Consider the following 13,826-nt stretch of genomic DNA (forward strand, 5'->3'; position numbering starts at 1 on the left):
AACAAGACCGAGAAAGTGTGGATTTACCGCGGATATGACTGCTTTGATGTTGTCGCCGAGGAAGTCTTAGTTGAAGGACAGCGGCTTGAAGACAGTTCTCCGAACATTTCAGACAGCCATCACGACTCGGTGGTACGCCAACCCATAAGATCGCTAGTTCGTTAACTGGCTACGTTTGGTGAATAATATTACTGTATGTGCTATGGTCACAAATTGGACTGACATAGGTAACGGGGTGTTTGAGCTAACGTTAGCTAGGTAGTTAAAGCAACGTTAGCTAGCTGTGCCATTTACTAAACTTGCCAGGTGGCTAAAGTCCTTTTAACTAGCTAACTGCAGTAGCTAGCTAATGTTACGTTGCCAGCTAGTATTTTGGTGTCAGTTAATTGCTTGAAAATGTGCATGGTGTCATGCACACATTTAGATTTTACCCGGTGTTTGGCCTTGACATAACGATGTCAAAGTGTCTCAGAGTCATAGCCAGTTCTTGTTGACAGAACAACCCCTTTCCTGTCCACAGACGAGTGTTCAGGTGAATTTGAAAGGCTTGCCATCTCACGTCTTGGACAATGTTTACAAACCAGATAATCTGAAGATGGCAACAAGGTATGTACATGTTTCCTTTGCATATATCAAACCTGGTACATTTCTCATTTATTTCCTAATAATTCCAATACAATTACATGTCCCACTGGAAAGTTTGTCTGACAGTATTTGACATTGTTAACCATACCACAGGTCACCAGAGAATGCGCTTGCTGCCCTCACCTTCCCCAAATCCAAAGTAGCTCTATGGGACCCCACACCTAATGGGGATGTGGTTAGCCTCCACCTCTCCTATTACAGGTAGTCTACTGGGTTCTCTTTGACAGTGACTACTTAGGATGCAGCACAGTAGTAAACAGTGGCTTTCTCATCTCCAGCCTGTACTGATTTGAGAAATCTTGGCCGGATGTAAGCACTATGTCAGGCTTGCTTTCATCTGCTTAATTCTCTCCAATCAGTTCAGTTGAAAGAAAGGATACGAGGGAGACTATTGAAACACAACCTGTGATTGTTATTTGGTCATGTTCTGCCTTCACTACTTGAAAACCTGTTTTCTATTGAACAGAAATCCCCGGCTACTTCTTGTGGAGAAAACTCTTCGCTTGGCCCACCGCCATGCTCGACAGAGTAACAAGCCTGAGTTCAGCTGTTACTTGCTGGGGACTATTGCTGTGGATTCTGGTGAGAAGTATTATTTTTTTCATGACAAATATTGAAAAAATGAGAGAGAGAAAAGAGCAAACACATTTTTAGATGGAAAATAATTATTTTCTACTCATGATAATGATTGCTTGGATATGCTTGCTAAGTAAGTACTCTTTAAGTTTGACTATCTTATATTTAAACTGCCCCTCTGTTCTCTCCACTCTTTCTCCAAGATGAAGAGGGTGTGACTTTGACACTGGACCGGTTCGACCCAGGCCGGGGGCAGCCTGGCTCCTCTGGAAAGGTGCCCACTGCCCTGATGCCCGGGGACGTCCTGGTGCCCTGTGTGCTGGAAACACAGGGGCTCTCTGCTACAGACACCATGGTTCACTCGGCAGAAGTCTTCCACATCTCTTTTAAGGTAACATGAATATGTTAATGTCTGCACTGAAAGTAAATGTCTTCTTATCACTCATATAACACTGTGCAACTATGTATTGTGTGAATAGTATGATGAAGAAGTTGGTTTTATGAGGATGTTATGAAATTAAGGTTATGCTTACCAGAATACGAGCAATAACCATACACTTAAAAAAAACTTTAACCTTTATTTAACTAGGCAAGTCAGTTAAGAACAAAATTCTTATTTACAATGACAGCCTAGTGGGTTAACTGCCTTGTTCAGGGGCAGAACGACAGATTTGTACCTTGTCAGCTCGGGGATTCAATCTAGCAACCTTTCGGTTACTGGCCCAACGCTCTAACCACTAGTTACCGTATTTTCTTACAATGCTGTGTTTTCTAACTGGAATTTACATTGGTCCCAACTGTAGGTTAAGTTCAACCCACCCTCTTAACTGCCTAACGAGATGGCCCACCTCTTCTGTTGCCTGGATAACAGAAGGAGCATACTCCCTCTACTCCTAAGTTGGCAGTTATTGCAACCTGTCAGCAACAGGTGTTGCTTATTACTGAACCCAGGGCTCCAGACTGACCATTTAGTCACGTTTAGCTTTTAATTGGTCAAATTGGTGCAAGCTGCACTTTCTACCTGGTCACCTCAATCAAAACAACCTATTTTTTTGGGCAGATAAAGCCATGTTTTGGTCCAACTGTGAAGTGCATTATTCCACAGATGATCCATTCTATTGAAAAGATACTCCAGTGCAGGGGTATTCAACTTACCCTACGAGGAATAGATGGACAATTTCTGGGATCTTTTATTTCAGCTCATGAAACATGGGCCCAACCCTTTACATGTTGCGTTTTTATATTTTTGTTCGGTGTATTTAAGTTGGTTTCCTCTCTCCTTGCTATTCTTAGACAATTAAAGCAAGAGCCGTTTTCTCATCTCCTAACTCCACTGCTGCCTCTGCCACATTGTTCTCAACACCAATATGCTGGGTAACTTTGCTATTATGCACATAGCAACATGGTCTAGGAAAAAGCGGCAATTCAGCAATGCACTGATGTTTCGGAACTGTGGACAGAGACCACTATCCAACGCGGGAGAAAGTGCATTTGTTATAAAATATCATTTTGATTAGTGTTCGTATGTAGTATAACCATGTACAATTTCAGTGGCACATGTTTTAGTGATGGACTGTGCCATCCCCATGTGCGAATCAGACCGGTGTCTTGTACACCATGATTCTATTTTTTAGCTAAATGCTCGGCTAAAGAAATCTTTGTCGAAAAACAGCCTATCGACCAAACAATCGACCATTCGACTAAATGGGGTCAGCCCTAGTAATTAGAACAAGTTTTGCGTCATACCCGTGATATATGGCTCATATCAGTATTCAGGGCTCGAACGACCCACTTTAAAATGAGCTAACTAGCTAATGTGTTTTGAGGTCCCACTTCCGCAGCTGGTGAATTGGCATGAATTTAATTAGGCCTGTATTTAATATTAGTGCACATAAAGATGAAGGCAAATTCGCCTCTATTGAACAAAAAATAATATTCTGTAGCCCTATTTTGACAGTAAAGTATAACAATATTAACCTAATTGACATGAATTTGGTTGACAATCACTGGATTAGGTTGCATATCAAAATACCTTGAATCGTGCGTTCCTGTTTGGACATTGTATTCAATAAATAAGTTATTACTTCTAACATCTCAGTAATCTATTACACTTTTTAATAAAGCATTGTGTATGACTTTATAAGATCACTACTCATTTTCCTATTCCGTGGTGCCACCAAAATATATATATATATATTTTTTTATGCGACCAAATCATGGGCTGGTGCCACCAATATAACTGAAAAGGTTAGTGGCACCAGTGCCACCAGGGGAAACCTTTAATCCAGTGCCCTGGAACTGCGACCGTGGAATATGTGCTCAACTTAAACAGCCCTAAACCATGTCGCCATCCTCCCTCCCACCCTACCTGTTCAGATGCTCCAGCACTGCTGCAGCAGCCGGGAGTCCCTGGACCTGTCTAAGCTGCTGGCCCTACGAGCCCACCTCAGCTGCTTCCAACAAGGTGACAGCCTGGGCTTCTGCCTGCGCTGGGCCGCCACCGCCCCCGGCAACACGCTGGACGCTGTGCCCGTCCGGCCTGTGCCCATCATCCCCACCGCCTTGGCCAGGAACCTGAGCAGCACGGCCAGCCTCACCCAGCCGCTACACAGCAGCGCCAGCCGCAAACAAGGGTAAGGATTAAGGCCATAACATTGTAAACAAGTCATGCCAATCATTTATTTTATCGCTCTGTTATTAATTAATGCCTCTGGTCTACATTTTGTTCAGCTTTCTGACCATGGATCAAACCCGGAAACTGTTGCTACTACTGGAGTCTGACCCGAAGGCCTACACTCTTCCACTGGTCGGAGTGTGAGAATGCCCTCCATTGACATATTTTTTGGCCAACATATGTTATTATTTTGGATGTGCGGGCTTGGGGGGACTCCATTCATTGGAGATAATCTGATCCACAAAAGGATTTATCCTTCCTTATAGTACTCAAGCTGTTGGGGGGCGTGTGTGTGTCTGTGTGCCACCTCATTAGCAGTAGTGTACAGTTTGGTTGACGTGCTTGTGGTGTTGTCTGTGGCAGATGGTTGAGTGGGGTCACCCACATCTACAACCCCCAGGTGTGGGCGTGGTGTCTGAGGTACCTGTTCAGCTCCTCCCTCCATGACAAGTGAGTGGGATGCCCATCTGTTCACATATTGCAAGTAGCACTCTGACTGTCATTTCTCACTTGGCTGAAGGTAGTCTGGCTCCATACTCTGTGCTGTAGCCAACTGTTTTATGGTTGTTATCCCAGACATACAGCAACGAACACAGACGTTGGTTGAAGCACAACTGATGTGGGCCTGCAGGCTAGGCACTTTGTAATAACGTTCATGAATAAGCATAAATTATTTCAAGTGTTTCTAAATTATTATAAACGTTTATGAATTATGGTTTCTATGCTTAAGATGTTTGTTTTTTTACCAAATCATGAAATATATTTAGTCCATCGGTGCTTATTCATGAAGGTTAGCTTTAGCTGTACAGTGCAGTCGAAGTTTTCAGACCCCTTGACATTTTCCACGTTTTGTTATTATTCTAAAATGGATTATATAATTTTCTTTACTCATCAATCTATACACAATTCCCCATAATGACAAATTTATTACAAATAAATAATGGATATCTTATCCAAGGAATTGTCCGTAGATCTCCGAGACAGGATTGTGTTGAGGCACAAGACTCTTCCTAGAGCTGGATGCCCGGCAAAATTGAGCGATCGGGAGAGAAGGGCCTTGGTCAGGGAGGTGACCAAGAACCCTATAGTCACTCTGAAAGAGCTCCCGAGTTCCTCTGTGAAGATGGGAGAACCTTCTAGAAGGACAAACATTTCTGCAGCACTCTACCAATCAGGCCTTTATGGTAGTGTACAGACGGAAGCCACTCCTCAGTAAAAGGCACATGACCGCCTGCTTGGAGTTTGCCTAAAGGCACCTAAATTACTCTGACTGAGAGAAACCAGATTCTCTGGTCTGATGAAACCAAGATTGAGCTCTTTGGCCTGAATGCCAAGCGTCACAGCTGGAGGAAACCTGACCCCATCCGTATGGTAAAGCATGGTGGCAGCATCATCATGCTGTGGAGATGTTTTTCAGCGGCAGGGACTGGGAGACTAGTCAGGATTGAGGGGAAAGATGAACGGAGCAAACTACAGAAAGATCCTGGATGAAAACCTGCTCCAGAGCGCTCAGGTCCTCCGACTGGGGTGAAGGTTCACTTTCCAACAGGACAACGACCCTAAGCACACAGCCAAGATCACGCAGGAGTGGCTTTGGGACAAGTCTCTGAATGTCCGTCAATGGTCCAGCCAGAGCCCGGACTTGAACCCGATCAAACACCTCTGGAGAGACCTGAAAACAGCTGTGCAGCAATGCTCCCCATCCAACCGAACAGCTTGAGAGGATCTTCAGAGAAGAATGGGAAAAACTCCCCAAATACAAGTGTGCCAAGCTTGTAGTGTCATACCCAAGAATACTCGAGGCTGTAATCTCTGCCAAAGGGTCTTCAGTAAGGTATTATGTAAAGGAGCTGAATACTTATGTAAATGTGATTTGTATACATTTGCAAACAATTCTAAACTTGCTTTTTCTTTGTCGTTATCGGATATTGTGTGTGTATATTGTCCCCCCCCCATCAATGTAATCAATTTCAGAATAACGTAACAAAATGTGGGAAAAGTCAAGGGGTCTGAATACTTTCCGAATGCACAGTACATGTGTAGAATAGGGATTTGTCAGACAGCTCTATTCATGAGATTTCTATCTGCAACGTTACACAACATTTTCACACCGTTGCACTTCAATGGAATACATCAATCAGTATTCTTATTGGTTCAGTTGGGCAACCTTCTCGCTTCAAAATGTTTTAATGAACACACTCCTGATTTATTGTTGTGTTCCAGGGTGATGTCTGAGGGCGGTGCGTTCCTTGTGGTGCTGTACTCACTGACCCACAGGGAGCCAGAGTTCTACCAGGTTCAGCCTTGCAGTGGGCAGCAGCAGGACATGACCTTTCAACTGCTCACCAGCACCGAGTCACTCACTCTCTACCAGGTAGGCACACTTATGCCTGACTCACTCTATCGCTCCAACTTGAACCATGCTCGGACATTTCCCTTTCACATCGAGCTTACCAACATGGTTCCAACAACTATTGTCGATGCATAAGGAGGTCGGTGCAGTTCAGCTTGTTTTGGCTCCGCTTGGTAGTATGACAAGCCCTCTAGTGGCCTTTACCCACTATTACAACAATAGTAATTTATGGACCTCCTGAGTGGTGCCTGCAGGCTGTCGCCAGTTGAACGATGTTTCCTCAGACACGTTGGTGCAGCTGGCTTCCGGGTTAAGCTGGCAGGTGTTAAGGATGGCGATTACATAATTTATACAAGGTGAAAAATCCACGTCAAAATGAGACTTGATTTTCTTTTGTTCCTTGTCTGTGCAGAATGTAGAGATGTCCGAGGGCCGTACTCTGAAGTTTGAGCTCAGTGCCGAGACCCAGAACCGTGAGGCTGAGTTCTTCAGGGAACTGGTGTCCCGTGTCTCCTTAACAAGGTATACAAGCTCTTCTCTCAAGCATCTCCTGTAACAATATTACCTCGACTGGAGCAGTGGATTGGGACTCGATGCCGTCTCAGTGTGTGTGGTGGCTTTTTGTCTGTGTGTTGGGTGACAATCATTAGTCTTTTGTTATTAACTACTAACTAAACTCATGAGAGCGATCCTCTAACAGGATTTTATGACTTCACAGGAAATGCTGTGTGTTAGATTAGACAATGGGCTCACCAGTGTTTGACGGTGTCTGTCCTCTTCTCTCCCTCAGCCCTGCGTCAGTGGCAGCCTCTCCGCAGGACAGGCTGTCAATCAGCGACCATGACTCTGGAGTGGAGGATGAGGACCTCTCCCCCAGGCCCTCCCCAAACCCACACCCTCTCACCCAGCAGGTCAGTGCTCTCTCTCTCTCTCTTGGTGTCTGTCTCCTTATTTTTCTTCCTTTCCCTCTTTGGAATGCTGTATCTATGCTGTAACCAGAGGAGGTTGCTCTATTTGTCATTTGAAGCATAGTCTATTTATACTTTAGGGTTTGTTGTAAATGTTATACCTTTTTGTTTCAGACCAAGCAGGTCCACCCCTCTGTGCCGGAGCTCTCTCTAGTGATGGACGGCAGTTTCCTGGATGGAAAGACCATGGGTCGCCCTCATCCTCCCCTCCCAGCTCTGCAGCACAGAGGAAGTGCCCCTCCCTCCCACCAGCTCCACCCCTGGGCTGGCAGACCCCCAGACCAGGGTCCCACCATCCTCGGGGGCCCCCCTCCCATTAGAAGGCCCCTGACCCCTGCCATGGCCTCCCAGGGCAAAGGCAGCAGAAGAGCTTCCCTCACCCCCGGGCAGCAACCACCACCACTCTGGCCCCCCTCCTCCAGCAGGAAATCAGCCCCTCCGCAGTTTGGGAAGAGGTCGTCTGCCTCTACTTCATCCTCCTCCTCTCCAAAGACTGGCTCCTCTCCTAACGGATCAGTCCATCAGGCCAGGCAGTTCCACCAAACCCCAGGTCGCCCCTCTCACAGAGGGGCCTCCCCTGTCGGAAACTCGACACAACCCATCCCCAGGCACAGCCCCGGTCCCCCCCCAACCCCAGCCCTCATGCCCACTCACCAACAGCCCCCAGTCCATCCCAAGCACTTCCACAGCACCCCCAATCCCAACTTGAACCAGCCTTGCGGGTGCTGCTCCTTCCAACAACATGACCATACCCCCTTGTACCACCCCAACCACTGGCAGAGGGCCTCAGGGACCCCGGGTGGGCACTTCTGCTCCAACTCTGAAAGTAACCCCCCCACCTCTCGCCAAACAAACCTTCACTACAGCCCAATGTGCCTCACCGGTGGCCCCCCCACCACACACCACTTCCCCTCTCAGGGGCCCTGCTCTCCCAGGGGCCGCTTGGAGCTTCAAGCCCCCGCCTGTCAGAACCAGTGTTGCCAGGCCCAGGCAACCCCCTCTCTCTCTCCCCTGGACGGGCCTATGAACCTCCTAGCCTCTGACGCCTATAGAATCCTGGTGGACCAAGACCGGCAGCTCAAGTTATTGCAGGCCCAGGTCAGGTTCTCCACGGTGTCATTGTGGATATCGGACACTGTATCAAATGACACAATCTTAAAGCTTTAGAACAGGGGTTCTCAATCTTTCTTAACCTGTTGATTTCAGATCCAGAAGCTACTTGAGGCCCAAGGGAAAAGGGGGAGCTCATCTCCATCCACTGAGCAGGCAGTCATCCAGACACAGACCTCCCCTGGACAACAGACCAAGAGAAGTGTTAGCATCGCTGTCGGCACAGGTACTAGAGTCATTCATCACTGCTTATACATGGTGGATAGTCATAGTTTGTCTATCCACTGCATTTTGATGCAATACTACGTCTGCCACTCGTTTTTGCGAGACTGTGTGACGCTCTAGTCTCCAGAAACACTGTGAAATTCGTATTTCTCACTTATGGTTAATTTCTGCTGAGAACATGGCCTTTTCTTTTCTCTCCAAGTCTCCTGAATAGAAAAAGTGAATTTGAACTACCCAGTATCAATACACCTATGATTACTATTTTGTTGTGTAACTGTTTTGGAGTTTTTTTGTTTGTTTACTATACCATATAGGGTGTGTTTGTAAATTCACTTGGTGTGCGTTCTGGGCGTTCGTAAATTCAGTGTTTTGCGTTCGGTGCACCCACTGGACGCTCTGGCCGAGGAGTAGGGTTGATCCAAGCGTTCCTCACAACGGCACCCAAGCTAACTGGCTAATGTTGGCTAGCTACTTCCAGACACAAATGAGAGAAACTCAAGTCTATCCGTTTTACTTGCCCTAGCAGAGCTGGTTATCTAGAGCGTTAGTGACTAACTGCTGCTGGCAACAATTGAATTACGCTTGTTTGTTTTTTACCAACATTTACTGACACTGGTAATATTGAGCCGGTGTTGCGTGTTCGTAAATGCATTATTCTGCCCTTTGGCACACTCAGACGAGAGTGCTCTGAAATTGGACGAGATAGCCAGAGTGAATTTACGAACACACCCTTAGTCGACTAACTTCATCTCTTCCCTCCTCTTCAGGTGCCAGTCTGTTCTGGGCGTCCCAGTCGATGCCCCCGCTCGCGATGACGAGGAGTGCCCACGGCCAGAGTGGCACAGAGGGCCTGGCGCTCCTGATGGCAGCAGGGCCTCCTCTAGTCGGAGCTCTGGCAGTGCCAACCTTACCCACAGCAGGCACATAGGTGGCTCGGAAGAAGAGAGCGGGGTCCGGGAGGGACGGGTGCCAGGCTCACCAGCCAATCAGTCAACGCACCTGAGGTAAGCAAACGGTTTGGCTGCATTTCAAACTGAGCGCTTGTTTTTTTTTTTTTTTTTACATTGGCCCAGCCCTCAATTTGAATTGACTGGAAGAATGCAAGAAAGTAATGGTTGTAGTTCACCACCAAGAACTCTGAAAGAGGAGTTGACACCATTTTTACTCCCTTCATTTCACAAGAATGAGGCTTTAATGATTGAAAGGAATAGAGTTTCAATCTGAAACCCAGCCACGAAGAACATGGGCGATGTGAAAATATCCACGATAGGGTGAGCCCTCACAACTGGCATCAGAATTGGGATCCCACCAACTGTGACGGCTCACCATCTGAACACTGGTGCCACCTCGTGGCCATTTCAGTGAATTTATTTTTACCGGAGTATGAACCGCATTGTGTTTATTGTGCATTTCCTCCAGGACTCAGTCAGCATTTGGAGACTGTTCTTTCCAGAGTCCAGTGTTGGGGGAGAGTGCCAGCATGTACTACCAGTCCCAGTCTCCACAGAGAGACGACACCAAGAGTGAGGAGTCCAGGGCGATGGACGATCAGCGGTTTTATCAGGATCTACTGGTAAGAGTTATAGGCTCTTTCTCCATGAAACACTTATGAGCACGGCCCCAAGTGATTAGTCCGTGTTTGTATTTGCAGTCTTTCATTCTGGTATGCTTTATTTTGGGGAATGTTTCAACAGAATCTAGTATTGCAGTGAAACGCTTAATCCAACATGTTATGTGGCCAGCCTCCGTCCTGTGAGATCCCTTTTTTGACGATCTGTCGCTTTTAACGAGAGGCGCTTTTACCAATAAAGATCTGACGTTCTTCATCCTTCCACAGGGCCAAGTGAACAGCCGCCTCCAGGGATCAGTGAACGAGGAGGTCGACGAGGAAGAAGACCAAAGGACCTCGTACCCACGGCGGGAGAGCCACAGCTTGTCCCCTAGACAAGTGTCCCACTGTCAGTCCCAGCAGTCGTCCCCTAGCCCTGTTCCCGTCAGCTCCCGGAGGCCGGAGCCCAAAGGAGGGGAGCAGCCAAAAGGAAGGGACCAGGTGCTCCACGCCACGCTGCGCCAGCTGCAGCAGCTAGGGGTCAACGTGGACCTGGACTCTGCTGACCCCGGGGGAAAGACCAGGCGCAGCTCTGTCGAGAGTGCCAGGTATGTTTGCCTTGACGTTTCAGGTTAACTTGACTATCTTTGCACATAGGTCATAGATGTAGTAGTCTTATGGTGTAACAATAGTGCCACCTAGCAGTAGGACTGGGAAGGAAGTTTCAGTCACGGAACATGGACCTGTTATTATCAGTGGTGTAAAGTACTTAAGTAAAAAATACTTTAAAATACTACTTAAGTTGTTTTTTGGTGTATATATTTTTTGGCAACTTTAACTTCACTAATTTATTTTATTTAACTAGGCCAGTTAAGAACATTCTTATTTACAATGACGACCTGCCAAAAGGCCTCCTGCGGGGACGGGAGCTGGGATTAAAAATGAATAAAATAATAAAGTATAGGACACGACCAGAGACTCCACAACACTACATAGAGACAGACCTAAGACGACAACATGGCAAGGCAGAAGAATATGACAACACAGCACAACATGGTACAAACATTATTGGGCACAGACAACAGCACAAAGGGCAAGACGGTAGAGAAAACAATACATCACACAAAGTAGCCACAACTGTCAGTGAGAGTGTCATGATTGAGTTTTTGAATGAAGATTGAGATAAAACTGTCCAGTTTGCATTCCTAAAGACAATCATTTATTTTTTACGCTACATTGTTACATTTTGAATGCTTGGCAGGACAGGAAAATGGTCCAATTATCGAGAGAAAATCCCTGGTTATCCCTGGTTATCCCTGCCTCTAATCTGGCGGCTCACTAAACACCTGCTTCGTTTGTAAATGATGAGTGTTGGAGTGTGCTCCTGGCTTTCTGTAAATAAATAAATAAAAATGTTAAACAAGAAAATGGCACCATCTGGTTTGCCTAATGTAAGGAATTTGAAATAATGTTTTACTTTTGATAATTATATTTTAGCAATTACATTTACTTTTGATACTTAAGTATATTTACAACTAAGTACTTCAACTTTTACTCAAGTAGTATTTTACTGGGTGACTTTTACTTGTCATTTTCTATTTAGGTATCTTTTACTCAAGTATGACAATTGGGTACTTTTTCCATCCTTGATTATGGTTACAGCCATTCTAACATTACAATAGGGGCTATTACAATGGCCGATTCTCATACTTTCTGGCTCATTCTCATGTAAGTTCGACATCATTCCCTTATGCAGAAGGTGTTCCTGTAGCTTTGATTGTAAATGCAGCTCCCGTTTCCTTCTCCCCAGTACCCTGGCCGGCATCAACCCGGAGGCGGTCATCAGCAGACTGACCCTCCCAGAGTCGACGGCGACCAGCATGTGGGGCGGCAGCGTGGATCTCAGCCTGGAGGCCAACGCCATCGCCCTCCGATACCTGAGCGACCAGCAGCTCTCCAGGCTCTCTGTAGGGGGAGGGCAACAGCCCCGCAAGGCCCTTCCCAGGCTCAGCCCCTGCACACTGCTCTCAGAGAACCCCCCAACGGAGAAGAGCGCCATGGGACTGAGCAGTATTCTGTCTCCGAACAACATGTCCTTTGCCACCCGCAAGTACATGAAGAGGTACGGGCTGATAGAGGAGGGGAGCGGGAGTGAGGAGGAGCAATCGGAGATGGGATACACTGTACAGTTCCATGTTCAACAGGAACAAGAAGGGCAAAGAGTGAGGGTTCTGAAGAACATCACCAACGAGTTGCCCCACTCCGACCCTGTCAACCCCCAGGCACTGCATGCAGACTCTCAAAGTCAGCTACTCAGAGACTTGCGTCCTAAAATGCAGCTTTTGGCCCGCGGCGCCAAACACAGTCTGGAGAAAGAAAATGGCGCCAAATGGCAGCCATCTTTAGGAGAAATGCAGAGGGAGTGTCCTCAACCAGAAGGGTCGATGGGAAATTTCTTGGACCTAAGTAGACTTCGACAGTTGCCGAAACTCTTCTAAAGGACCACGGCAACTAATGTAAAGGGAACTCAAAATGACAAATGAAATGTATTGTCGAAATCCATTGGGATTTCCATTTTGTTTCCTTAGTAAGAGGTTTTTTAATGCTTCCATACAGTTTTGTTTACACATTTCATTTTTTTAATGCCTCTATTTTAATCTTCATGGTGCTCATTGTAATGTATACATTTGTTTGTGACCACTGATGTACAGAGACTGTTAGCGAATCACGACAGTGCTCTTGGTCTTATGAGCAAAATTCTTTTCCTTCTACTACTACCACTTGGGTGTAGTGTTATGATTTAGCTCTTCAATGGTGGCAGCCAGGTCATTTTCTCTATTTGAATTTAAAGGGCTTTTGATTTTCAACATGCAATGGATGCCAATTGTTTGAACCATTTGAAGCTATTTAATTTACGTTTTGGCCGTTTATTTATAACCACTATACCCAGTCTCCTGGTAATTGATGTGTACCTATTTATTTAGTCAATGTTGGGACTTTTTCAAAGTCTGACTACATGGTAAAACAGACTAAATTCATGCCAAATTTTTTTCCTTTCTTTTTTATGTTGTAAATATCTAAGTTTCCTTCATGCTATATTGTTTTTCTTGTGTTTGTACATGAAATGCCTTGAGCATTATTTCAAGTGTCTCAACTTGAACTTTCTATTTAAAATTGCCTCAATAAATATGTACCTGATTCATAAGTTTTGTACTTTTTCTACAGATGGTTTTCTTTCTTTTGTGAATTTACATTTTAGTGTTCTATTTAGTTAGCCCTCTACTGTCCCTCCCCAACCCAGACTTCTATCCCTGAAGTCATTTCACACCCCTCTGACATAGACGTCCCCTGTTAACCTCGCCTCACCGCTCTTCAAAAAATCTGCCATGTCACACATCAGGCTTATCTAGAATAAACAGACAAATACTAGTGATTTCAATTGTGAAATGTTGCTAATCTGTGCTGGAGCTGGGCTCCTGGATAAATATGTTGTGGGGGGAATGGACTATCCTGAGCTCAATGGAAAATGTGGTTAATCACATGCTAAAAGCATGTCGGCACAGAGTAAGAGTATAGCTCAGATATAGTCATCCTACACCTGCACCCATCACATTTCTTTCTCATCACATCTGCTTACCAGATCTATGTTTTGCTCTTCCATTTAGTAATGCAGGTTGGAGGGATTAAAGAAGAGAAGGAATGTAAGAATAGTCTTTTAATGTATTT

General features: G+C 45.7%; 1 protein-coding gene across 1 annotated transcript; it reads left to right on the forward strand.

Moving 5' to 3' along the window:
* Window positions 1-13,305, forward strand: LOC115108135 (SCL-interrupting locus protein homolog; the record flags this gene model as incomplete). The annotated part of the gene is given in 18 exon segments (XM_065008501.1): window positions 1-132; window positions 521-606; window positions 739-846; window positions 1,112-1,227; window positions 1,425-1,612; window positions 3,598-3,854; window positions 3,952-4,035; window positions 4,259-4,345; window positions 6,119-6,269; window positions 6,661-6,770; window positions 7,039-7,159; window positions 7,331-8,314; window positions 8,423-8,552; window positions 9,319-9,336; window positions 9,339-9,555; window positions 9,971-10,124; window positions 10,389-10,708; window positions 11,911-13,305. Coding segments are annotated over 18 exon segments (3,951 nt in total), but the record flags the coding sequence as incomplete, so codon positions are not given.
* Between the last annotated feature and the right edge of the window lie 521 nt (window positions 13,306-13,826).

Source organism: Oncorhynchus nerka, linkage group LG24 (genome assembly GCF_034236695.1).
Source record: "Oncorhynchus nerka isolate Pitt River linkage group LG24, Oner_Uvic_2.0, whole genome shotgun sequence".
NCBI lineage: Eukaryota > Metazoa > Chordata > Actinopteri > Salmoniformes > Salmonidae > Oncorhynchus > Oncorhynchus nerka.